This window comes from Camelus ferus, chromosome 9, assembly GCF_009834535.1.
Source record: "Camelus ferus isolate YT-003-E chromosome 9, BCGSAC_Cfer_1.0, whole genome shotgun sequence".
NCBI classification, from domain to species: Eukaryota; Metazoa; Chordata; class Mammalia; order Artiodactyla; family Camelidae; genus Camelus; species Camelus ferus.
Window position 1 is genome coordinate 62,663,344 of NC_045704.1, and position 27,108 is coordinate 62,690,451.

At 35.9% G+C, this 27,108-nt stretch overlaps 1 protein-coding gene across 1 annotated transcript in view; it reads right to left on the reverse strand.

Annotated features, from left to right (window-relative positions):
• Window positions 1–27,108, reverse strand: part of MAGI3 (membrane associated guanylate kinase, WW and PDZ domain containing 3) — a 219,058-nt gene that overhangs the window by 45,935 nt on the left and 146,015 nt on the right. Inside the window, 6 exon segments of the mRNA XM_032486989.1 lie at window positions 1,727–1,821; window positions 6,089–6,146; window positions 14,092–14,171; window positions 17,554–17,725; window positions 23,072–23,246; window positions 23,248–23,282. Coding sequence (XP_032342880.1) covers window positions 1,727–1,821; window positions 6,089–6,146; window positions 14,092–14,171; window positions 17,554–17,725; window positions 23,072–23,246; window positions 23,248–23,282 — 615 coding nt within the window.

The following is a 27,108-nucleotide window of genomic DNA, read 5'->3' on the forward strand; positions in this document are numbered from 1 at the left end:
TACTCTCTTTCACAGTCAGAGCTACCAAAATAGTTAGCTAAACCCACTGTCTTCACTTCTATACCTCCCATCCCCTCTTTATTCTATTGTAATTTTATTTCATTCTTCCCTTGGCTCTTGCTAGAGTAACAACTGACCTCCATATTGTTAAGTCCAATGTATACTTTCCAATTTTCACCTTTCTTGACTTTTCAGCACCATGTGACACAAACACTCAACTTCTCTTTGAAACTCATCTCCTCTCATGGCTGCCTAGCCTCACAACCTCATCCTCATTACTATCCTACAATACCCTATGCTCTGGACATTTGTATCTGTCCTCTGACCCCTGGACCACCATTTCATACTTCTATGATTTTATGTATTTTGTTCCTTCTACCTGGTATGCCTTCTTGCTCTTCTAAAATTTTTATCTGCCTGATTTAACTTTTCCTGACACTTCCAGACCCAGTTCAAATATGTCTGTTTTGCAAGTTCTCTTGCCCCTTTGACTTCCTCTACCAAAACAAAGTTAAGCACTCCCTTCTTTATGCCACCACTGTACCTTGTACATCTCTGTTAATAACAATGAAAGCCATCATTTACTGGTCACCGTGTGCCAGATGTGTATTTGTAAGCACTTTACATGTGCTGATTTGCATACTCAGAACCACCATAAGAGGTAAGAACAACTATTATTCCTACTTTATAGATGAGGAAACAGACACAAAGAGTTTATAAAACTTATCCAAGGTGGAATGCAAACCTGTTCCACCCCTGCACATTTAACTACTAGTACAGGATAGCACCTATCACCATATATTGTAACTATTAGTTTCCTGTTTTAGACTGAACTCTTGAGGGCAAGACCTTCTTACTCTTAATCATTTTTTAATACCATGTGCTTAGCAAAGCACTGGGTATACAGTAAGTGCTCAAAAATATTTGTTAACTTAAAAGGTTTGCTAAATCAAATGCAAAACTTAAGGGAAGAGGCTATGTTTTTTAAAAAGTAGTTATAAGAAAAAACTGTTTCTCTCCTTGGCAACAGAAGTGAAGAATCTACTAGATTAATACAATATGACCATAGAGACTGCTGGTTATTAATGACCAGAGGGGGAAGAATTAGAGGGGAGGAAATGAGGAAGGATGAGTAGGATATAAGAAATTCCCAGGCAGCTCTTTCAAAATACACATGGCTAGGCTTACCAAAATCTCAGGACCTATGTATTTTTCAAATGTTCCAGAAATGATCTGATATTACTAATACCCTGCCATCCCACTTGAGAATCAATGATGTAGGCAAATAATATAGTGGGTTTATTTATTATTTAGTATTTGTTCATAGCAGTTAATGAAGAATCCTGAATGATTACTGATGTTAAAGTAAGCAATTAACTTGGGAGATGCTCATAATGAATTAGAGATTTCATATTGGCTTATTAGCCTTAAACACCAGGAAACAATCCAGTCTTCACATAAAAATCTCAAACCCACAACAAAGCTATTCAATCCCTTCTCCCAACAATTTCATACTTTCTTTATAAGCAGCATGAGAAAAATATCTCAGGATTTTCAAAATGTCTGGATGTTTTATTCAGATTATTCATATCTCTACAGTGACATAAATTAGACCTCTGTTCAATTTCAAAGCCCTGACAATAAAAAATTTAAACTCACTTCCATTATTTCAGCATATAAACTTCACACGTTATTTTAGAAGAGAAGATAAAGGTAAAAGTTCTACCTGGTTTTGAAGACCCAGTATCAGCCTGTCCTAACTGCTTTTTCCTTTTGGCTTCTTCCACTGGATTTTCAAACTGGGTTTTCTGGTTAAGGTGACTGTAAAATGTAGAAAAATGTGCATTTCAGCTTAATAGGAAAGAATTACGTATTTTAAAATAGACCATCATACTGTTCCATCAATAAAGGTTAAGGGACAAATATGTACCTTTAAGCTGTGGAACCCAAAGACACTGAAAGGTCATCATGTAAGGGGCTTCTGGAAACTAAAGAAGGGCCTAGAAGATGCCTAGAAGTCAAAGCTGCTAAATATTTACAATAACTTCTTTACAAACGTTCCCAATGTAGCTAATAACAGTTTCCCAAACCATAGTAGAAGCCCTCATACATGATATTATCAGAACTGTTGATAATTAACCAGTTAATTTTTTTAAAGGCAGTTAATGGTAGGAAGCATCCAAGTTTCTCTAAAGTGAAACAGCTGTCAAGACACTTCTGAAGAAGTCTTCTGGAATTTTACTATTATTTTTCCAACTGACTCATCCATATCAATGTAGCAGCAACTAAGAAAGTGACTAGCCTTTACCAAACTGTATCACAGAACAATTCTTTCACACTTAAATTTCTTCAAAATATATAATATATATTATATTTTATATAATAATTATTATATATTAATATATAATAATTAATTACAGAATTACAACCTAAGTCTAAGGGGATAGGATATTAGCCAACAGTATTCAATACACTATGGACAAGAGCATGTTTTATGAGGGAACTGAGCATTGGTTATTCCGGAGGTCAGTTAAGTAAGTTGGTTAAGAATGCAACTATTGTACAAAAGATGTCTGAGATCACAAATATATCTAATACATAGAAGCAAGGAGAATTATATTCGAGTGCTTCCACAGTACAAATAGATTTTAGCCAAAAACTATGCATTTTCCAGTAGAATTCTTTTTAACAAGTGACATGAGTGAATACCAATAATTAAACATCAAATCATGAGAGTTTCAGATTATGATTGTCTTCAGATGGGCTGAAAATTACAAAATCTATATGTAAGTAGTTGTAAAACTTGGATATTTACTGTGCCATTTGTGAACACTCATGGTGATGGAGGAGGGGGCAGCAGGGACCGAAAAAAAAAAACAAAAACCCTTATGGCAAGGTATGCTAGCCTCTGAGTATGCCTCTCTATGCCTTTATGCTTCTACAGGCATTATCTACTCTGCCACAGACAGTTCTTTAGTTTCAGGGCTCTAAATATGGCAAGTTCTACTTGACATTGAGTTCTGCTTTCACTAAAACCCAAACATGTTTCTGTTTCATACTATGAGGGGGTACCTTATCAATTGAGTTAACTGTCTAACCCTCTGTGAAACAGAAGATCTTTGGTATTAAGTTAGGTACCGTTTTTAAAAGTTATGTATTAGGTACTGATATTTTACATATTCTTGAAAAAATAAAACAACTAGAAACTGACACTTAGAAAAAGAATAAACCTGTTTAGAAAGAACCTTGGCTCACTTTAACGTCATCTGCAAGAATGACTCACTTTGCCACCCAGGCATTAGAACATAAAAAAGTAGTAATTTGTATTCATACTCTTTGTAATGCGTGGGAGAAGAGAGTAGAAGTATGCAAATGAGTAATCTTTTTCCTGAAAATTCGCTGACAAAAGAATGTAAGATTTTAGTGAAAGGAGTAATTGCATCTGTCACCTTAGACTACCCAGATTAAAATGCCACCCAAACCCCAAAACAAAACAGTAAGAATACTTTCCTTTTCATTTAGTTACTTATACCCATAATATTAACAGATTTTGTTTTCTATATAACTAGCTATGGGAAGTAAGAGGAGAATATAACAGATTATCAGATAAATTAAACAAGGGTGCCAAACAAGCATGATTAAATATATAATATAACAAATAATTTGCAATCTCCTCTGTATTGAAATTTTGTGTATAATATATGGATTTAAAGATTTCATCTCAACAAACAAGATCATTAAGCTTCATGAAGAGCTGAGATATTAAAGCAGATGTATATTTTGACTTTGTCACCTAACTGCATCAAGATGGTTAATTCAATAAAATAAGACATTTCTAAATATATAAGCAATCTTATGGAAGGCTTGCCATTAAATTTTGGGAACAATTTTATTTTCAAAAATTAATTAATCCATTTCAGAATCTCATCTTCTAAAATAAATACTTACCAAAAAGACCTGTCATTGCAGTTGGTGTTACTACTACAAGGCTCCTGCCAAAAGCAATCATTGTGCCATCTGGTTTGACAAACTAAGAGAGCCAAAGAGTAGCCATTCAAGTAACAGCTTTTTATCTCCATCAGTAAACTCACTGCAGATTACTATAGTTGAGATTCAAAGCCTAACTAATCTGGGAATCAAGCCACACTCCACAAAGTTCAGCTGAATCCATACTAATGTGCATCTTGAGAACAGCCTGCTCTTTCTTAATCTAATAAATTACCCTCTTATAAAATGAGCTCGTTCTGGGAACAATCATACAAAATCACATCGCTGCCACTGCTGTTGCTTCTAATCAGGCTATTTCACATACCTCCATGACAGCTGGGAGCAGGTCACTTCAGGATTTGCCCTCAAGTTGCTTCAATATTAGTACATCCTTGTTTAATGAGAATCAGATCATTTTAGCCCAAGATTTTATCATAGGCAAATGACTTTCACCTCTTGACCATGTATTCAAATTCACTTGGAATGGATAATGAGGATGAGAATCATTATCTCAGAAATGTTCAGCAGTGTTAGTGGCAAATAATAGTTGACTGAAACCCAATTTAAATAGACTATTAGAGGGGGAAAATATCCCCCAAATTCTTTTCTCCTAGCCTTCAAATATCCCTTTGACTTGAAAAATGTTTTTCTCCTTTTAACACTAAATATGCTTTAGAAAAAGTAACAAAAGAGCTGCTGTATACTTTTCCCATTACAGTATCAGAAAGATATTAAGTAACACAATGGAAATTAAATTAACATAACCTTTCTTTTTTTGTTTGTTTTTGTTGTTTTTGGGGGGGAGGTAATTAGGTTTATTTACTTTTTTATTTGACTGGAGGTACTGGGGATCGAACCCATCACCTCGTGCTTGCTAAGCATGCGTTCTACTACTGAGCTATACCCTCCCCCCATAACATAACCTTTCAATGGTACCAAAATAGTGACACTGTTAATTTATATATTTAAGGGTCAAACTGCATCATTTTCTTAGGGTACAAGTTAGATCTTAAGAAATGATTCCAAAAATCTCTAACCACAGTGACTCAAGTAACAACTTACACATTAAAGGTTAAGAGTTACAAGAGCACTCAGTTACTTACTTTAGGGAAGTGGCATTGGTTTACAGGCAAAAAGTGATGAAAAACTAATAAGCAATCGTAAGACTAGAAGATTCTCATGTCTGCTATTTTTCCAGGTAATAGTATCATTTTGCCCTCACTGCCTAGGCAGTTGGTGCAGATTCCTAGTTTCCAGGTAAGTAGTTTCTGATGCAATTATTTGCCTGGTACTAAATGCCTGAGGTCAAAATTCTATCTACATTCAATCCCAAGTACCTCCTCTAAAAATAAAATAAATAAGTAAACCTAATTACCTCCCCCCCCTAGAAATAAATGAAATAAAATATACTTTAAAAAAATTCTATCTACAGCATCTGGAAAGAAGGCAATCCCAGCAATCACAACAATGTAGCAGTTAGATAAATGAAGAAAAGGAAAGAAAAATTAGATGTTGGCGTTATCCTAATTTCGCTGGCTAACACAGGCAGGTGTCTGATGCTCTATTCCAACACAGATTTGTGTTTAAATTTAACCATAACAGCTGTGTGAGAAGCAACTTTCACCCTCCAGAAGAATACTAAGTTTTCTTTGATTAACTCCATGAAAAAGAGAACGCTTTTAATCATATACGTCAAAACTCTGGATCATTATGGTACGATACCCTTAAAGTCCTTCCACTGCTTCAGAACCATGCAGGTGTAGTGTTGAAAGTGACCTTAATAGCTCACCTAGTCCAGTGCCCTTATTTCAGTTTTCTATCTACTACTTTTCTCTTTAGAGGCTGTGGTAGTAATGATAACAATCCAGCTATTAATCATCTGGGCAAGTTTCCCCAGCTCTCTCTACTTACTTCAAAGCCAACTTCTAGGGAGCCCAGAGTCAGTGAAATAAATGCTCACTGTCCCTATCTTCTCACTCCCCTGGTGGCAAAACCCGAAAGTTGGCTTGCAGAAGCATAAAGTGCTGCATTCAGCATCCCTGAACGGTGTGCAATGAAAGGAAAACGTTTGGGAGAACATTCACTGAGGTAAGACACTTACTCAACATAGTATGTCCCGTACTGAGGGTCCTCTATTTTCTCCCAGCCATAAGGAAGTTCTGCAAATAAAAAAGAATTGAGTGAGATTCCAGTTTCAAAACCAAGAAGAACCGAATTTACCGAGTGAATGTGTGTCTTTTATTTCATTATATTAATATGTGGGAGACAGAAAGCTGAGGGCTCACTTTCAAAGAACAAACGGTTTGAGTCTGAGGATCTTCTTCAAAAGTGAGTGAGTGTCTCAGCAAGTAATTAGAAGCTCAGAACAAAAGGCGACTTTAAACTCAAAGGTGTTTATTAGAATCACAAGCCATAAAAATGCTAATTATTTAAGAAATCACCTGCTATATTTCTTTCATTTAAAAAGCTTGATAGAGCTGATGTGAGACACACCCTATAGTTCAATGCAAGGAGCAGCTGCTGGTTAATTTTTTCACTATTCTACAAAAGATCTGTCAATTATTCCTGCTATCAAATCCTGACCCACTTCTCCCCACAGGAAAGTCCAGCCTTGGATTTTTGCCACTTCAAGTGGGCAACCTAGATTTGCTGAAATTCTAAGAAAATATCTACTTTCCCTTGCATTAACTTGATCTAAGTAACCAAAGGAGAATTGATTTAACTACCACAGTGCCTTGTGTAGAAATTCTACTTGTGCTTGGTAACAAAGAAAAATCTTATGTAGGGTTATTCTGTATTATTCCAAGTAACGGACCAATAAAATAGAACGAGAAAAATTAAAGGTAGTTGAATTTCTGATAATTAAAAAAAAAGTCTGGTCTTTCCAACATAAACTGACCCTGTCAAGAAAGAATCCTCTTTCCCTCCCACTTTGTCTGTTTTCCAAAGTAAAGCTGCTGAAGAATCACTTTATTTGTCAGACGTGGATTAAGTTGGCAGGAATGTTCCTCGCAGGTGGCTTTTAGTGCTATCAATTATACACAGGAGCCCAGCAAGAAAGAATTTTTAAAAAACCTACAGTTGTACACTATGATGACCTACCTATTTATTTTCAATTTCTTTTAGAGTGTTTTTCTGCTATACTGAAACACGTATATCTGTGTGTGTGCACGCGCACACACACACACACACACACACATGCACGCACACACAAGACATGCTAGACAGGACACAGGCTCAGGAAATATCAAAGGACTTACCAATTTTATATCATTTAGCTACAGTATGATGTAAAATTTCCATTGTAAGGAACCTGATAAGCTAGACAAACTGTTAAGCTTTAATAAAAAGTATTATTCCACATTCAGAATAAAAGGAGAGAACAGATAACAAGCCTCTTGATGAGAAGCTTTGAATCACCTCTACCCCTTTTCTCCAGCATATTTTTTTTTCCTGTGTATGTATATTAATTGGTGATTCTGAAGCTTGGTGAGTTTTTGTGGTTTTCCTTTGAAGGACCAGGCTGAAATATCTGAAGTGGAAAAGATGAGTATAGCTGAGTAACTCCTATGTGAAAACACATCAAAACAACTGAGAAGAACTGGGATGCACTTCAGTTCACTTTGATTCTCCACAGCTATGAAGCCAACGATCACCAATTAAGCAGGTACAATATTTTATGACCCATGTGAGCCATAGAAGAACAAAGAGCATTGCTCATCAGCCATTTCTACAAGGGTTAAGCTGCAACCCACTGCAGTCATGCAGGACAGTGTATCGTGAAAAGAATTCAGAATGAAAACAAAACAAAATGGGATGAGGCACTCTGTGATTTGGATAAATGGGCCCCTAGATAATTAGATACATATCGCAGGAAGAATTTCAATGAACCCAGATCCTTGCATCTTCCTGTATGTAGAAAAGTATTAAGACCATTAACTTGAGAGAGCTGTTCTTGGTGATTAGCAGTCATCTTTTACCAAGATGTATGCTTGACTACATTTATTTCCTAGCCAAAAAATTCATATATATCTGGCTTTTCCTCACCTCTCGAAGCAGTCCCTCAGAGCTACTGAGTAGTGAAAAAACCTCCAACTTACAGCTCTCATGTTGTGCGTTTTTCTTTAAGTCCACACCAAGTAACGGTTAACATGGATAAGAGCAACTGTTGGATTATATCTGTGAAAAATGCTCTATAATAATATTACCAAAGCATTATAATTAGGGATCTTCCACAAAAGAGATATTTTTCTTTAGTAAGACTTTTTTTTGAAATAGCACAGGAAATCAATTGTGCTGCGTAAAGATGAATTCTACAATTGTACCACAATAATTTATGTGATGTCTTTAGAAAATTTGGAAGAATCGGAGGAACTGTAGACAGTTGAAACATTCCACTTGACATCTGAAAAATTCACTAAAAAGGATGTATTAATGCCTAATAAGAATAAAAGATCAACATAAACACATTTCAATGTTAGCATGAAAGTTGAGTCAGCGCTTTAGTTGGCACTTAGAGCAATTAGCAACTAACAGATAAAGTACAGCCCTTTCTTTAGGAGAGTACACAAATTGGTAACTTATTTTCTGGATAACTTGTAGTAATCACTTTACATCCTTACTAGTGACATTAGCCAGTTTTTTTGCAGGGCAGATTCATGCAGATAAAGAAGTGGTTATTATTTGCCCACTTTCGTAAATAAAGGTAATAAAAGCAACACTGAAATGCCTAACAATTTTCTACACTAACCAGTGGATCAATTCATCCACTTTCTTCCTTCTTTTTTCCCCTTCCTTCCTTTTCTTCCTCATGCAAAAATAAAAATTAGAAACAGAACACAGTTCTTGACCTCAAGGAGTTCACAGTCTAAACATGAAAATAGAAGAGATCAACGATACAATGAAGATAAACACAAGCTTTTGGGGGAGTGCAGAGCAGTGACACCAACTGCCTGGTAAAGCAGTTATCAAAAAAACCTTCTGAAAGAGGGTGATGTTTGAGCAGTTTTAGAATGCATTGGGATTAGGGAGAGGGAAGCCATTCCACAGATCAAAGAGCACTGAGGCATTACGAATGCCTGGCATTTTCAGTAATTACAGATAATCTGATTGCACTAGAGTGAAGGTTGTATACAAGGGGGCTTGTCTTCTAAACAAGCACCAAATCACATTTCTGGAGTGCTGGGTTAAGGAATTTGGTCTTTTATTTTGACAATGGTGAAACTGATTAAGCTGGACTATGACATGATTAAATATATATTTGAGAAAGATTATGGGCAGCAGCAATAAAAAATGAAATAGATGGTGTGTAGTGAGAATCAAGGCAGACAAACAAGAAAATCATTAATAGTCTAGTTAAAAAATTAGGAAGGCTGGAACTAAGGCATTAGTAGTGGAAATACAGAGAAAGACTGGGTAATAGAGACAAGGGAGTCCAAGTAATAGGACTCAATGACTAACATGAAGGTTGACGGAAGAAAAGAGGGGAGGAAGCCAAGATGATTCCCAGATTAATGGCTCTTCTTGCATGAAAATGATACATTGATAATTTGCTGGATACCTACTATGAAAATCGCTGTGGGAATAGGACAGAGGTATTAATTTGGATTTAGAGGCATTTAGGAGACAGATAATATGTCAAAAGTGCCTAGCACCATTGGACACTTACGAGATGGCAGGTTTTTTAAAGTCAGAATTGACAGAACTTGGTACTTAATTGCAATGAAGAGGACAGGGCAAGGAGAGAATTGAGGATGATAACCAGTTTTAGGCTCACAGAACTGGGAGGATGTGAAGGCATTTGTTGAGGGCAGGTATACGGAAGACTGAGCTCAGTTTGGGAGGGGTTACATTCAAGGGGCTATGCAATATCCTTGTAGAGATATCTAACAGTCTCTTGGAAATATGAACCTCTTCAAAAGAAAGATGTAGGAAGATAAGGATTTGGGAGACACTGCAGTTAAAGCCATGGCAGTGGACAAGATTACCTAGATAAACTGTGAATAGATAAAGATGGAGAACAGAAGCTTAGGAACATTAACAATTTAAGAAGCAGAGAAAGTAAGAATAGTCAGGGGGATGGTGTCAAAGAAGATAGAAGAGAGCAAATGCTTTATAAACTGTCAGGACTAAAGGTAAGTGCTAAAAAGAGCTCACCAAATTCTGCTATCAAGCAGAAGATGACTGGTACCCTAAAGAAAAGCAGATTCACTCCAAAAGGTAGGAGGCAAAATTCAGCACATTGTAGTATTGAAGAGTAAAATAAAAGGTGGAGCCCTTAAGATGAGATAGCCTTTTTTTTTTCCTCTTTTTTTCCCCCTGGAAGCTTGGTTGTGAAAAAAAATTGTGTAAGAACCATGAGGAGAAGTAAGGTCAAGAGGAAATATGTTTATTTACTGCTGAGATAGGAAAGACTTAACCATATTTTTCTATGTTAGAAGCTAAAATTGATTCAAAAGGCAGAACTATTTCCGACACATCAAGCAGCTGACTGGTTCTAAAGCCCATGAATTTCTTTCTTTTCTCTTCCCAGAGTAGGATTTTTCTTATTTAAATATGTGAATTACAATTGTTTTCTCATTGTGGAGCTCTATTCAGTTGATAATTTTCTTTTACCATTCTCTGAGCTCCACAATGACATCGACATTCAATACATTTTAGTAAAAATGCCTTTAGTAAAAAATGTAATCTTTCTTTCATCATAAGAGAAAATGGGTGGGTTGAGAGCAAAATGGATTCCTGATGTTGAATTTTTATGATAACCATTTAACTAAAACATTCATTATTTTATTTGAGTGGATAATAAATATGTACATCAATTAAACCATCAGATACGGTATAAAAACACAGATTCTGAATATCAGAAGACTGGGGAGAAAACGGCAAGTTTTAGAAACCGTAAGGTTTTTCTAGAAGATTTTAAATGTCCAGCAGGATGCAAACAATATCTTAGAACTATAAAAACTTATATTTAAAATATTATCATTACTATCCCCTTTTGTGCATCTACTCTGTGCAAAGGACTAGGGAGACTGTCAGTAAGTTAGAGATAGTCTAGTCTGGACATAGCCTATTGTGGGGCTATTTCTCCCCTATTCAGGGAGGAGACAAAGTACACGGCAAAAGTGGCAAAGACTGGCTGAGCATAAAATAGGCAGGCTAGAGGTTCCGAATTTTTGGGTCCCCACAGGGAAATACAGGTGATGTTAGAAAGGCATACCCAGTTATGGGGGTGAGAGAGTAGCCCTTACAGTCAAAGGTTTTCAACATTCCCAGAATGCTGAGTATAATTTTGGTTGCTCTGTCTTAAGAAAGATATAATCAAGATGACCATCTAATGTGGACATTTTTGAAAGTAAAAGGGGACACTACTAATAATTATGCTGGGACAATAGGAATAAGCTGGGTTAGTCTTGGGCCAACCGAGATACACAGGTCACCCATGTAAAGAGCATTAGAGAGACACATTCATCCAGAGGAACAGTTTGAGTTTCTTTGAGCCCCTTTACTTCGTTTTCTAAGGAAGAAAGAATATCTTATCTGACTGGTGAGTTTTAAAGAATGAATTCAATATGCTTGGCTCAGGGCCTCTTGGAATCTCTTGCTGTTTTGGATGTCAGCCTGCCTGCAGAGAGGGTGTAACTGCGTCTATACACCATGCCTGCCTTGTGGGAGGAAGCATACAGCTGAGCACCGAGACCAGAGGTTGAGTGCTTAAGTCTGCCTCTTGTAGGGTAAAAATGGTAAGCCATATAGGGGCAGAGCTAAAGCCATGTTCACTTATTGGCTGGCATTCTAACCTCATCTCTGATTCTTGTGTCTTATTTCTCTACTGACTCCTAATTAGTAAATGAAGACAGAATTATTACTTATTGCTTCCCCTAGAACCTTAAAGAGATTTAAAAAACATTTTCAAGAAGAGTGACCAGGGGAGAGGGTATAGCTCAAGCAGTAGAGCACAAGCTTAGCATACACAAGGTCCTGGGTTTAATCCCAGTGCCTCCTCTAAAACTGAAAAAATAAGTAAGTAAACCTAAGTACCTCCCTCCCACCCCAAAAAAGTAAAAACAAACAAACAAAAAAGGATGGCCAAAATAATCTAGGAGATAGAATAGCTTCTTTCCTTTTTTTCCTTTCTTTCCCTCCTCCCCTCCTTCCAAATATTTAAGTCCTTACTGAAGGGGTATATATAGATAAGACAAAATCATTGCTCTCACAGAGTATAGGTATCTAGTTACAATGCAATACGTAGTAAGTGCTACAATAGGAAAATGCATATGGTACAGCTGAGCACAGAGGAGGGAACACCTAATTCTGACCTGGAAGAGAATGACAGAGGGGGCTACAAAGAAATTATACTTTAGATTTGAGCTTAAAAGGATAAGCAGGTATGAGCCAGGCGGACACAGGGAATAAGGCTGGTTTCTGGAAGAAGAAGGTGCTCATTCAATGATTAAAAAGTCAGTTTAAGTGCTTGTTCAAGTATAAAATTAGAGTTTCAGCAATTGCATGAGCCTGTATAACCATCACCCCAAACAAGGTGGAGAACATATCCACCATTCCAGAGAATTATTTCAATTCATCCCACCTCCCTCCTCCCCCCTCATTTTCTGACTTCTAACAGCATAGATGAGTTTGCCTGCTCTTAGGCTTTAAATAATAATTTTTGCTTATGGAGTAAGGTATAGTTGAAGTTCATTTCTCCTTATGAATGTCTAGTTGTTCCAGCACCATTTGTTAGAGGTTTTCTCCCCCTTATTGAACTGACTTGGCACCTTGGCTGCAAATTAAGTAACCACAGTATTTCTAGATTCTCTTGTCCTGTTCTGCTGATCCATTTGTCTATCCTTCTGGCAATACCACACTCTTGATTACTGTATCTTTATAGTAAGTCTTCAAATCTGGCAGCCTAAATCCTTTATTTTTGTCTTTTTCAAAGATTGGTTAACTAGAGTCTCTGAATTTCTTTATATGTTTCAGAACCAGCTTCTCAGTTTCTTTAAAAAAGACTTTAGAATTTTGATTGGGATTGTATGGAATCTAGATATCAATTTAAGGAGAATGGACATTATTAACAATATCGTGTCATCCAATCTATACAGTACATCAATAAACATAGCATATCTCTTTAATTATTTTAAGTCCTCATTAATTTGTTTCAGTGATGTTTTGTAGTTTTTAGCATAGAGACTTGTACATCTTTCAGTAGATTTGCTCCAAGGTATCAATTTTTAAAAATACAAATAAATTTTAAATAATTTCACTTTTGAATTGTTTAGCCCTAGAAAAATTCTTAATATTTTGATCATGCTGAACAAAGTATGTATAAATTCTGCTTAAATTTTTTTCATAAATCGGCATTCGATCTCTAGGAGGATTATCTGAATCTCATTCTAATCCACTCATTTTTTAACCACGGTAAATAATTTCTGATGAATAATACAAAATGAACACAAATTTTATTCATCTACACCCTATATTCAAGAAGGTACAGCAAACATTTTGGTTGGGGTAAATTCTAAACTTCTTTGTAAGACTATACTACTAAAGAGAACCTGTAATACAGAAGGCAGACAAGCATTATTATCTAATGACTCTTAGAGAAATAATTTTTCTACTAAGCAATAAAAATTGTGTGTGGAGTGGGGGTATATTAGAGACTCTCACTGAGTTTCTCTTGCTGCTCTAAATGTTGAAGGATTAGAGATACTAGTGATCCTAAATTAAATATATTTTTGAGGAATTAACACCCATGATGAGTCTACCCTGTGGTTGAGAATGTACCTAATTTATTAAAATATTTATTTAGAGTTTTAAAAGTTTGTCTTTAAAACAAATGTAAATAAATGGCAAATCTATTTTTATTCAAAAAAATTTTTAAGGATTTAATTGTATAGTTCTCAAAAAAGAGGAGAAATAAAGTCTTATAAAATCAGATGCAATGACATAATGACCAGAATCACTTGATGATGATATCCACCCACTGCTTATGTGCTTCTGCACTCTATGGTTTGTCTAGGGTTTTGGAAAACTCACTGTCTAAACCAGAAGAGCAAGAAGGGATTAAGAGAATAAGTATGGTATAAAAGGCTTCTGAATCTCTACCTCCATCGTCACAGTCTTCAGGGGCTTTGGCTTTCTTACAAAGACGAGGATCCAACCAGGTGGTTGTCTTGGTATTGTGGCTGTAGAATAAAGATTTCAATTAGAAACAGTAAAATAAGGACAGAGGAAAGTTCTTCAAAAGCAGAGATGAAAAGTGACTAAAAGATATATGTTTGAAAATTTATCTCCTATAGGCTTCATCTGTATCCCTCTGATTCAACTAGTCCTGTTGTTCTCAGTCTATTACTTCAAAACTGTCATAAAGGAAGGGTAATGCCAGGCACACTAATTTGAGAATGAAGACTTTAAAGAAAGGACAAGATGCCAAGTGTATAAAAACAGATGCTTATTTAAGCCATCAAAAATGTTTCAAAGGGTGGGCACATGGCCCCATACTGTGCATTATCTTAGCCAAAAAAGCTGCCCTGAAAACCTTGTTTACTTGCTGGCTGAATTCCTTCCTCTCTCCCTTCAAAAAACACTGTTTCTCGAGTTTCTGTGATGTGTGGGCATTGTGCTGGGGCCTGGGAATACAGAGATGAACAGTCGGACAGAGCCTCAGTCCTCACTAGGACTCTTTAAAATAAAATAGAGTTAAATAAAATAAAAGAAAGTTTTAAAGAGACTGTTTCTGCAACATGCAAGTAAAAATGATGGGTACAGTAAAACCCAACTCTACAAAAATAAGTTTTCGTCAATATGGGTCATATATTTAATGGGGAAAAAAAGGTGGAACAAAAAGATGCCCCTCGCCCCTTTTTATGAAATAGGCCACAGATATTTTGAAAGAGGAAAGTCTTGGGTGGGGGAGGGCATAGCACATGCTTAGCATCCACAAGGTCCAGGGTTCAAGCCTTGGTATTTCCTCTAAAAATAAATAAGTAAACCTAATTACCTCCCCCCTAAAAAATAAACTGAAAAAAAAAAAAAAAAAAAAAAAGAGGAAAGTCTGTTTGCTTCCGATTAGGTCACCATGCAGTTAATACTAGTGCTAAAACAAAACTATCATACTGCTATCATATTAAGTCTCTCAAATATGAGGACATTAAAGAAAGAAAAAACCTAGAAGAAAATATATAAGAAGGCAACAAATTGTAAATCTAAAGTTATTATCAAAACACTGAGAATAACAATGTGAACAAATGATCTCTTCTTGGTGTCTTCAGCTTGAGATTAACTCACTCATCTCCACAGTGACCACTTTGAGGAAATGAAGCCAGTGGCTTCAAGGACTAAATCACATCTTCTATACCTTTTCTAACTGTTGAGCTACTTACAGGGCGAGCTAGGCAGTCGCTTCCTACACGTTGCCAGGTATGATACTCGTTGGTAGGCTGTGGTAGGAACACTTTTTTTGTAAGCTGAATAATGAACAATCTAAGCAAGAGAAATTGGGATTGTTTCTGAAAGTCTGTGTTACCCATTCGGTCAAAGAGATAATTTCCCCAAACTAAAACCAGTTATATCAATTTTAGCCAAATAAAAATGACCAGGACTCTAAAGAGGCCTAGGAGCATACAGAAGAAAAAAAAATCATGGACATATCTAGCTAAACCAAATTCAAAATTGCTACTTCAGAACAGCTTAACTTTGGATCCAAAGATAAAAAAATTTTACTGCTAAATTAGCAGATGTAGGCAATCTGCTAGGATTTTACTCAATATTTCCCAAGGTAAAGGAACGCCCATGGGGGCTATACCCAAAACAAAAGAGCTAAAGACTGTAGACCTGTATTAATATTCTCTTCTTACAGACTCATGATTTAACAGCAGCAGTAACACAGACCAAACACATTAGCTACAGCAAACAGGAGAGTTTTTTTTTTTTTTTTTTTTAATCTAGCAGCACCTAATATTCAGCTATATTCTGGATATTAATCCCTTACTAGACATATGGTTTGCAAATATTTTCTCCTATTCCATAGATTCTTTTTACACTCTGTTGATTGTTTCCCTTTGCTGCACAGAAGTTTTAAAGTCTGATGCAGTTCCATTCATCTGTTTTTGTTTTTGTTGCCTAGGCTTTGGTGTCATATCTGAGAAGCCTTTGCTAAATTCATTGTTATGAAGCTTTTCCCCTCTGCATCTTCTAGGAGTTTTATAGTTTCAGATCTTATATTTAGGCTTTTAATACATTTTAATAATGTTCACCTATAAAGACATTTCTTTTATAAATTCTCTCCCCTGCCCCCAGAATGTGCTAACTTATCTCTGTTTGCAAGGTGAAGTACTGTCAGATTCAATGTCTCATAATGTGCTTCTACAGATTTCCTGGTCTCTTTTAGTGACTCTACATCCTACTTGAGGATTTAGTTCTAAAATCAGCATCAAAGTCAAAAGTCAAAATTACTCTTAAAAAATCCCTTAAATTGTCCACAGAGAAGAGCATACCTGACTTTTCCATTTTGTAATATCCTGATCATTAATGTTTACCTAAATGTATAATGTAATTAATAAGGTAATATATATGGTAAAAATAACACCATGTCTATAAAATCTATATCTTTTAAACACTAGAATCTCACTTTGTACAGCAAGATGCTCACTCTATGGGAAGACTGTGGAATTTGGGACCAACTGAGGAAACAGATTCAAGTCTCCTACCCCTAATTCATTTCCGAGAAAATATATGTTCTTTGGGTATAGTGTCCAGCCCATAAGATTTTAATTGTTATTTACTTATTATATTCTATGATTTTACTAAATTCATATTTTACCTCTGGGAAAACTACTTTAGAGAGAATTATAGCTACATGGGAATATAAATACTTCATAATCAAACTTCTAATAAATTATTTGTATAATATATTTGTATAATTATTTATATAATATTTGTTCTCAGGCACAAACAATGTAAAATTTTAAGTTGTGTAAATACATATGGTACCCTATATCTCTATAAATATATTTACATTAATAGTGCTTTTCCATAGAGTAATTTTATTTTTTGTGAATTTATATTGTATCATTTGCTCTAAGGATCAGTGATATTTTCCTCCTATGCTATTTAAATACATTCAGCTCAAACTGAATACATTAAACTCAAACTCTAGGTCTGAAAATATTCAGCTCTGATAAAAAAATATGGCCCCCTTCCAAATGCTGGTAATTCATGAAATGCTCATTAAGTTGGACAATCTACCCAAAAGGTTTAGAAAAAAAAAAAAAAGAGCAAAGCAAAATACCTTTTATTCCTTGCATTTTTCATTATTAGTGATAAATCTGCTTTTAATCCTCCTGTTTTTATAAAACCAGAGGTCAAATACACTATTCCTTTATCCAAATCAAATAAAATGAAATATCATCCAGGCAAATAGATTAAGAATCAACTATAGCTTGCATGAAAAATATTTTTAAAGAAATAGAAAAGAAATGGAAGCTTTGTGAAATGAGGTCAAGAAAAATTTAAGGACAAGTCTCACAGTGACAGGGCACATGAGAAAAGATACAGACACTTGCTTACTCAATGAAGTAGATCATCCCCGTGTCAGTGTAGGCCATTTCCCAGTTTTTGGGCAGTGGTTCCAGATTCTCATCTCTCATATAATTTCTAAAGTCCATGGAACTATTCGTTTGGTTGTAACTTGGGACGGTCTTCATCCAATCAGATGACTCAGAATGCCTCTCTCTGTTCTCTGCTATTTAAATAGAAGTATGAAAAGTAGGTAGTTATATTCTCTTCAAATAGCCCTATTTCTAACAAAATGCCAAAGTATATTGCAAATTTCCTTGTCTATTATGTTCACATTCTGCTATAATTGTTGAGAAAACAAATAAACATATTGATTTTGTTTTTCCATTTGCCTAAGTGACATTAACCCTGTATAACACCTCTGATACTAGTCTGGGAAAGAAGCAAAAAACAACACTAGAATCAATTCCGTGTGTACTAAACATATGTCAATCAATATAATACTAACCATAACCATCACAGCAGCACTCATATAGTTCCTTTTATGTGCCAGGCTCTACTCTAAGCACTTTACAAATATTAACTCATAATCCTCACAGCAACCCTGTGAGTATATATTATTACTATTGCCATTATATAGATGAGGAAACTAAGGCAGAGAAAGGTTAAGTTAATTTTGTCAAGGTTACACAGCTAATAACCAGGAAAACTAGGATGTGAATTTAAGTGGTCCATGCTCTTAACTGCTATAACAAGCTGTCTTGTACACATTTAACATGTGCCTTTAAAATAATACTAATTAAAAAAATTAAACTCAATAGACTTCCTGTTATTAAATACAATTCTCTGTTGGTGACATTAAAATCCTTTCAGAGCCCGAAAGTCCACAAGTAGGTTAAGAATACTAAAATGTGGTTACTCTCTAGGGAGTTCACAATTTATGCACTTAAAACTCATTTCTAGCAGGGAGGCTATAGCTCAGTGGTAGAATGCCTGCTCAGCATGCACAAGGTCCCGGGTTCAATCCCCAGCACCTCCATTAAAATAAATAAATAAATAAACCTAATTATCCCCTCTAAAAATAAAATAAAATAAAAACATAACAAAAATTTTTAAAAGAAAGAAAATTTAAAAAAACCCAAAACCTCATTTCTAGAGCTTAAAAGATAATATAACTGTAATAACTCCAAACTGCAGGCAATGCCTCAGAATCAGAGACTCTTAGAAGAGACCTTAGGTATCATTATATGTCATTCCTTACAGTACTTCCACTCCAACCATCATTTATCCAATCAAGTTCTATAATCCATTAATCCTACTACTTATTACCTTTCACTGTTCCTCACCTCCATCCATGCCCTAGCCATGTCCCCACTGCACTGCCCTACTTACCCAACTTAAATTCCATTATCAACCACTACAGTCACTCCCTTGTAAATACTCCTGATTTCTCTGTCCCATCCTTACTTCATCATACTTGCCTGACTGAACTATAATTCTGCTTAAATCTCACTCTCCATCTACTCTTTGCCAGTACATGTAGGTGAACACAGGAAACACTATTTCACTTTTAATTCATGATCACTAATCGCAAGAAGTTATTCAATGATGTATGACAATCATAGGGCATTTCTTTAGTTCATTCACCCTAACACTCCCCTGGATAACAATTTCATACCTTCCTTCTCTACTTCTGCCTCATCCCTAATCTCATTTGATGACCTTGGTTCCTGTTTCACAGAGAAAAGAGAAGCAAGCAGAAGAGAACTTCCACAAATTCCCACCATCGTATTTACACAGCAACTCTGCCCCTTTACTCCACCTACCATTACTATGGAAGAACTCTCTGTGCTTCTAGCAGATACCTCTAACCCCTCCTGCCCACAGCAACTCTCTCTCGTCACCAATCTTTCTTACCTAGTAGATCATATCCACCCACATAAAAACAAGTTATTTCTCCATTCATTAAAAGGAAGTTAAACAATTCTCTTTCCCCTCTAGCAACCATCTCATTTCTCTCCTTTTTACAACAAACCTTCCTTGAAGAAGTTTTCATTTTTCCATTTATTTCTAGAACTGACTCCAACAATCCTTTGATCTCTCATCAATAAAACTGTTCTTATCAAGGATGATCTATCAATCATCTCCACATAGCTAAGCCCAATGATCAATTCTCAGCGCCCATTTTGCTTGAGCTATCAGTAGCTTCTGACATGGTGGATCATGCCCTTGCTTGAAACTCTCTTCCCCTGGCTTCCAGGACACTACACTCTCCTGGTCTTCCTTCTAACTCACTGGCTCTTCTTGGGCTCCCTAGTCTCCATATAATCAGAGTGCCTTCTGAGGGCTCAGTCCTTGGACCTCTTCTCTTTCTACACTCACCCTCTGGGTAATCTCATGCAGTGTCACTGCTATATAAGCTCTATAGGCTGATGGTGTCCAAACATATATCTTTAGACCAGAACATAGACTTTTCAATCCAACTTCAAACATGACATTTCCATTTGTGTATCTAATGGACATCTCAAACTTAAATATCCCAACCTGAGCTCCCTTTCCCAACCCAAACTGACTCCTCATAAAACCTTTCTCACCTCAATACATGCAACTCCATTCTTCTAGATAGTCAGGTTAAAACCCTTGGAGTGATCCTTGACTCTGCTCTCTCATACCTCATGTCCAGTCTGTCAGTGAATGTTACTGGTTCAGGCCACTTCTTACCTCTCATATTTTCATTAGGTCTAAGCCACTATTTTTCACTTAAATTACTGCAATAACCTCCTAACTAGCACCCCTGTTTATGCCCAATACTACCCTCCTACTGCCTATTCTCAATATGGTAGCCAGAACGAGCCTGGTCAGACCTGTTTTATCATGGTACTCTTCTACTCAAAACCATATAATGGCTTCTCATCTAAGAATAAAAAGCAGAATTCTGCCAATGACCTCTAAGATCCTATATAATATGTATTTCCACCACTGCCGTCAATCATTATCTGACTGACCTCACTGTTTACTGTTCTATTCTATCCCCTTCCAGCAGTCTGCCCCAACCATGTATATCGTATCGCCCACATTGTATCCAGCTACATTGGTTTCCTTGCTGTTGCCTGAATAATGCCGGCACGCTCCCACCTCAGGGCATTTGTACTTATAATTCTCTCTGGCTGGAACGTTCTCTTGTAAGATACTTTGAGCTTATTCCCTCACGTCTTTCAATGTCCTCTTCTCAGTGAGTTCTTCTCTGACACTTTTATCTAAAATTGCAAAACGTGGCCACCACTACTTTTTATCCTTCTCCTCCTCTGCTTTTTCTCTTTAGCACCATCTGACATACTACACGTTATTCATTTATGTTGGATAAGTATGTGGCTCTCACCAGAAGGTAAAGTTCACAAAGACAGGGGGTTTTGTCTGTTTTGTTCACTGCTTTATTCCCAGCCTTTTAGAACAATGCCAAGCACTTAGTAGCCTAGTAAGTGCTCAGTAAGTATTTGCTGAATAAATCATTTGAATGAAACACATGATTTATTCTCTACGCAGAAGAAGTGATAGAAATTAAAAGGCACTCCAAGTATAAATCAATCTGGAGGGGAGCTCTGTTCTTAGGATTTAAATATGCTGGAGAAAAGCAAAAGCACCTATATGAGCCATAATGCTTTTCTGAATATAGTTTCAAGAGACTGCATAAAGGAGTTTCCTTAATAGCTAATAATTTGAAAATGTTGTTTAAATAACACCACCTCTAAGAAAAAATTTTACCATTATTACATAACATGTGTCATCCTGTTTGGGCACATTAGCATTCCTATGTCAATTCTTCAGCGAGACACAATAATATACATATCGGTATATACAAGCAAATCTCTACCTATCCTCTCCAACTTCCATCCCCAACCATTTCCCAAGTTCTCAAAGTAGGGACTCTAGTCCCACAAAGCAATACACAAAGCACATTTCCCAACTTTGAATAAGTTAACAACTATGGTTAGTACTTATTCAGAAAACACTAAGGACTGTGAGCATGCCTTTTATTATTTTTTCATTAAAATATTCTGAATATTTTCTGTTACAAAGAAACATATAATCCAGTGGAAGTGTCTTATGGTATCTACACACAGAGAGAGTATACAAACTGCCTCCCACACACTCTTGGATGCATTCCCTTTAAATATTAACATTAAAGGTTATGTAACATCTGGTTTAACAACTGGCTTACATGACAGGCATAAACTATGGAGATTATAGATACATTTACCTCCAAGGGAACTGTAGTGGTCACTGAAAGGCTCTGCATCAGGAAGTTAAAAAAGGGCATTTTCTTTTCCTTCAAATTAAGAATGTATAAATTCCCATATTGGGATGGAGTCAAGGTCTCTAATCCCAGTTTTAGGCATTTTAAAATGTTAACAGACCTAATTTTGTGGGCGAGCAAAACTGAAATCAACATCAAAAGACTCCAGGATATGATGATTTCCCTTAATGATCCCTAAAGAATTAGACATGAATTCACCTAAACCTTTTTAGAGCTGTTTTTACTCAAATATACTGGTGTAATTCATTGAACATACATGTGACATAACTATGTGAGGTGTTAGAACTATAAAACAGGTCTCGCACTCTGGAGGGGACACAAGCAATGAATGTATTACAACCAGAGATACAATATATACAGCAAATTTTAATAACTGATGAAGGAAAGCATTTGAGAACATAATATGGTAATGTATTGTGCAAATTTGGGGATATGATCAAATTCATTCATTTACCAGGTACCAATAAAATATTTTTTAGTTTCTACTATGTGCCAAGCACTGTTTATGGTTCAAGGGCTACAACAATGAAGAAAACAAACAAAAATTCCAGCCCTTATGAAGCTTATATTTTACTGTTTTTAATGGAATTATTATAATAGCACTGAAATCAGTTCTGCTGTGATTCTGTGGTTTCCTATTTATACTCTTAATTATAAGTATAAGAATCTCTTAAGCAGTCAATCCATTATTTAGGGGTACTCAAAAGGTGGATTCTCTACCCTTAAATTTCTATTGGTTTTGCATTTAATGAAAAATATGACAGTCAAGTTTGGAAATTTTCTTTGAGTGATTCAAAATCTAAAACTCAAAATATTGCTAAGAAACCTTTCAGATAATTTTTATTAGCATATCTCCACATCTCTGTATTTTGTTTTGTTTGAAGGCTGTATCTTAAAACATCTACATTTTGTTCATGTTCTGTAAAGTAGGACTTAGGCCAACAAAACTCTCATATTCAAGCATCAGAAATGAATCTCAAATCTTTTAAGCTTCAGGGTAATGGCATATATATAGTATTACTAATGAGAGCCTATAACTGATTTATCAAAACTGCCACTTGGGGCAGCTCACGTCAGCTCACAAGACAGAGGTACACTTTGTTTCACACAAAACCTTGAAAAAAAAAAACAAACCCTTAGAATCCCATACTTGCTCTGCATTTGCTCTGTGAAAAATTTTTACTACTTCCAATTCAGTAGTCATGTTACAGTCAACCTGGAAGATCAGTTTAAGTTGTTCATCTATTTACTAACCTGCATTTCCACTGCCATTGACAGCTTCCTTGTCTTCATCTTCTTCCTCTTCAGGAAGAGAGCTGTCCATTCTTTCCATCTTGCTGACAGATGTGGTTCGTTTTCTTTGGGATTCTGTGTCAAACTCATTATCAAAGAGGACCTGATCAACCGGATCTGGCTGGAAAGGGCTAGGGCTCTGCTGGAGGCTTGGGAGTTCCATAGAAGTTTCCTGAAGTGGAGAAAATAACAGCAGCTGAAAGTACTGATGCTGACTTGAGAGTCAGAACAATATGACCTAGTGTACGTCTCTGCCCTGTTACCTTACACTGAAGTTTTTGAATACCCACCATCGGCCAAAAGGAGGCACAAACACTTTTTCTTGGGAGAGGAGGAGGTAGAGAAACCAGAAAGAACTAATTTCTCAAGTGCTCTTCACCACATATTATCTAACATTATCTAACATTTTAAGCTACTTGTGCTAAGGCCAGGAAGCTGACTTTACACGTATGTAGGTTATTTACTTCCTACTAGGCTTGCTTTGCATGGGTTCTATATTAGGGTCTAATTTGTGAATTTAAATGCGTCAGTGTTCTCATGTAAGACTAATTGGCATAAAAAGTGGGAGTAAAGGAGGAGAAAACTAACTCAAATAAATTTATTCTGATGTGTAACATAATGAACTATTTTGGTAAAATAAGGAAATAGGCAGGCAAAGGATAAAGCTCAGAACCAACCAGTCTGTTGGTGAAATGTAAGCTGTTCATATAAAAGTAATTTTTAAGTTTTTCTGAGCATTTTAATGATATAATTTTATCTGACAGTGAACAAATAGAGACTTTATTAGCATAATATTGGCTTACTCTTAGGAAAGCAAGAAACACTTTAACTTTAATATGTTAAGTCTTGTAAGCCAACCATTTTTGCAGTAAAAATGAAATGTCCCAGAATAGAATGGAAACAACGGAGTATCTTCTCTATTTGCCACGCTGGTCTCCACTAGGCAGCCACATACAATAGGCAAGTACCCAATGGGTTGAGCTACATTAACAGTTTGTGGCTCTTGCTAGTTTTGACCTTACATCAATCACTATACTGATGCTACAGAAAGATAAGTATGGCCAGGGAGTAAAATACTCATGATCTTCGTCGTCTTTTTTTAAAAATCACATCTCTTAATCAAATTCCTTGACTCATAAGGAGGTAATTAAGATGCTCAATTCACACAAGGTAAATTGATGGGGTACATGATGGATTATGTTTCCTGGACAAAAAAAAAAAAAAAAAAGTATAGGTTGTTTACTGTATCACTGAGGCAAATCTATAAAAAACATGGTTTACATTAAGTCTTGCATGCTTTCAGGGGGAAAGTATTAAGATAAATTCTTTGGAAACTTGACCTTGAGCAGTAATTGTCAGTAGAATGATCAAGACAAAACAACGGAATCAAACTAATTTGATTAGACTTTTCAACTACATCTTGCCTCCCCACTCAACTACTCCCTTGCTTCCAAATCCATGTTTGAAATAGAGTTACTCCTGTCATGCAGATGGATGCAAAGGTCTGTATTAAACAGTCTAAGAGGATATCTGCAAACTTTCTGGCCCATAAGTAATGCAAGAAGCCAATGAAAAAGCCAGTGCACACTTCTCTGGGGGAGTGGGAGTGGAGATGCTCCGAGCAGAGGGGACTAGGAAGCTCTAGGATCTCTCTCTCTCTTTTTTTTTTTTTTTCTTCTGCATGATGTCCAATAATCACACTACCAAGGAATCTGGATACACCATGACCAAAGTAAAAAGTCTACTTTTTTCTAAGGATGATAGTTTTACAGGAAACACTAGAGACACAGTTTACTGTGTATTCTTAGTAACACTTATCTAATTCTAGGAGATTTGGCTTTTTTCTAGGGTGAAAATAGAAAATTTCAGGATATTGTGATTGTTATATCCATCATCACTGATTAGAGTTTAAGACTTTGTAATAAATTTTGGCAGTTTCCTTATTTTAAAAAAGTATTGGCTTAGATTAAAAAAGAAAACTAGCATTGCTCATTAGTAAATTAGATCTACTTTTCTTGAGTTATTGGTAAACATCAAGATTTCAGATACAGGAAAGCATAGAATTCTGAGGTTTGTGAACCTTGACTATAGTTATTCACAGTTATTTTTCTTCTTTCTGAAGACTTTTAAATTTTTATAATTCAACAATCAACTATTAAATATTTTAAACCTATATAAAAGTCCCAGACAATAGTGTTACTATTTATAAGTAAGTAACTTATTTATTTACACATCCCCAGATACTAACTTTTGCCAGGATCCTTTCAGGTCTCCCTTTTTTTCCTCTTTAAGGGCATACATACATGGTCGCATATACAATTACAGCCCTAATTTCCAGTCTCGGTCCTTCCCACTCTCTCCCTGAATTATCCTAATGTTGGTGTATGTCATGTCCCTGCATATTGTGTCCATCTAGGACAAATGCATATACACACATGACATATAAATACTATCGTTTTAATAAAAGCTTCATAGAGTGTTTATAATATTTCATACTTTTTTTTCTAAACAGTGTACTGTATGTATCCTTTTGCAACCTTCTTTTTACACAACTGTACTTCTAAGACTTATTCCCGCTGGTACATTGAGACTCTAGTTCATCTAACTGCTATACAGTAGTCCATTCTTATGAATACATTAAAATGTATTTTACTCATTGTCCTACTAAAAGGGAGTTGCTTCCACTCTCTCATTGTTTCAAATAATGCTGTAATGACTGTTCTGGTGCATGTCGACATGTGCACATAAAAAAGGGTTTTCTAGAGCAGGCATCCAGAGAGGGCACTGCTGGGTCAGAGCTACATGCATCTTTGAATTTACTAGCTATTGCCAAGATGTTCTCCAAAGGGGCTGTATTATTTATATTCTCACCAGCTGTGTATGGGAGTTTCCATTTCGCACAATTATCAGACTTTAAAATTTCTGTCAATCTGACAGGTGTGAAATGATGGATGACTATTATTTCAATCTGCATTTCCTTTGAATTGAACACACAGTAATTAAGTACACAGAATAGGCCACTTTGTCACATACCACGTTCTTAACAGAAGAAAATGTAGGAGAGTATCTTTGTGATCAAAGGGCAGAGGAGGACTTCTTGCAGAAAACTTCAAAGCACAAATCATAAGGAAAAATAAATAAATCAGACAAAGGTTAAGGATTTCTGTCTGATGAAGACACACAGAAAAAGGTTATTAGGTGACAGAATGGGAGAAAATATCTATAGCCAATAAGGGATTAATATCTAAGTAAATATCTAAGTATCTAAGGCATGTCTGCAAACTGGAATGTGACTGAGATCCCACTTTAAAAAAAAATGGACAAAGCAAATGAATAGGCAATTTTCAGAAGTCCAAAAAACTTACAAGCATATGAAAAGCTGCTCAAACTCTCCGACTATCAGAGAAACTAAAATTAAAACGACTTACCACTTCTACAACCATCAGACTGGCAAAATTATAAAGCTGGATAATGCCAAGTGTTGATGAGAATGTGGAGTCACTGCTACAGAACCAAGCCCCAGGGCACTGCTGGTGGGAATACAGCCTGCAGACCTAGCCAGAACTACTGTACCAGATTAACTATACGTAGCTCTTATAACCTAACAATTCTACTCCTGGATGTATATTCCGAAGACATTATCACACAGGTCTATGAGAAGACCTGTGTGAGAATGTTTGTTGCAGATTATCTGTGGTGATGGGGAGTTGGAGACAATCTGGAAGTCCATCACTAGGAAAACGGTCAGGTAAAATGCAGTGGATTCACAACAGGGAGTTGTGTGTTGTGTTAAAAAACAATCAGTTACGTGCAAATACAGTATAACAACATAGATGAGTCTAAAAAACAAAGGAATAAGGAAAATAGTTAAAAACTAATGAGATATAAAACATGGTCCAGATGTTAAATTGAAATACACGTGCACAAGATACAACATACATTTTGCAAGAACACATACAAACAAAAACATATATATTAAACACATCAGAATGGTTGCC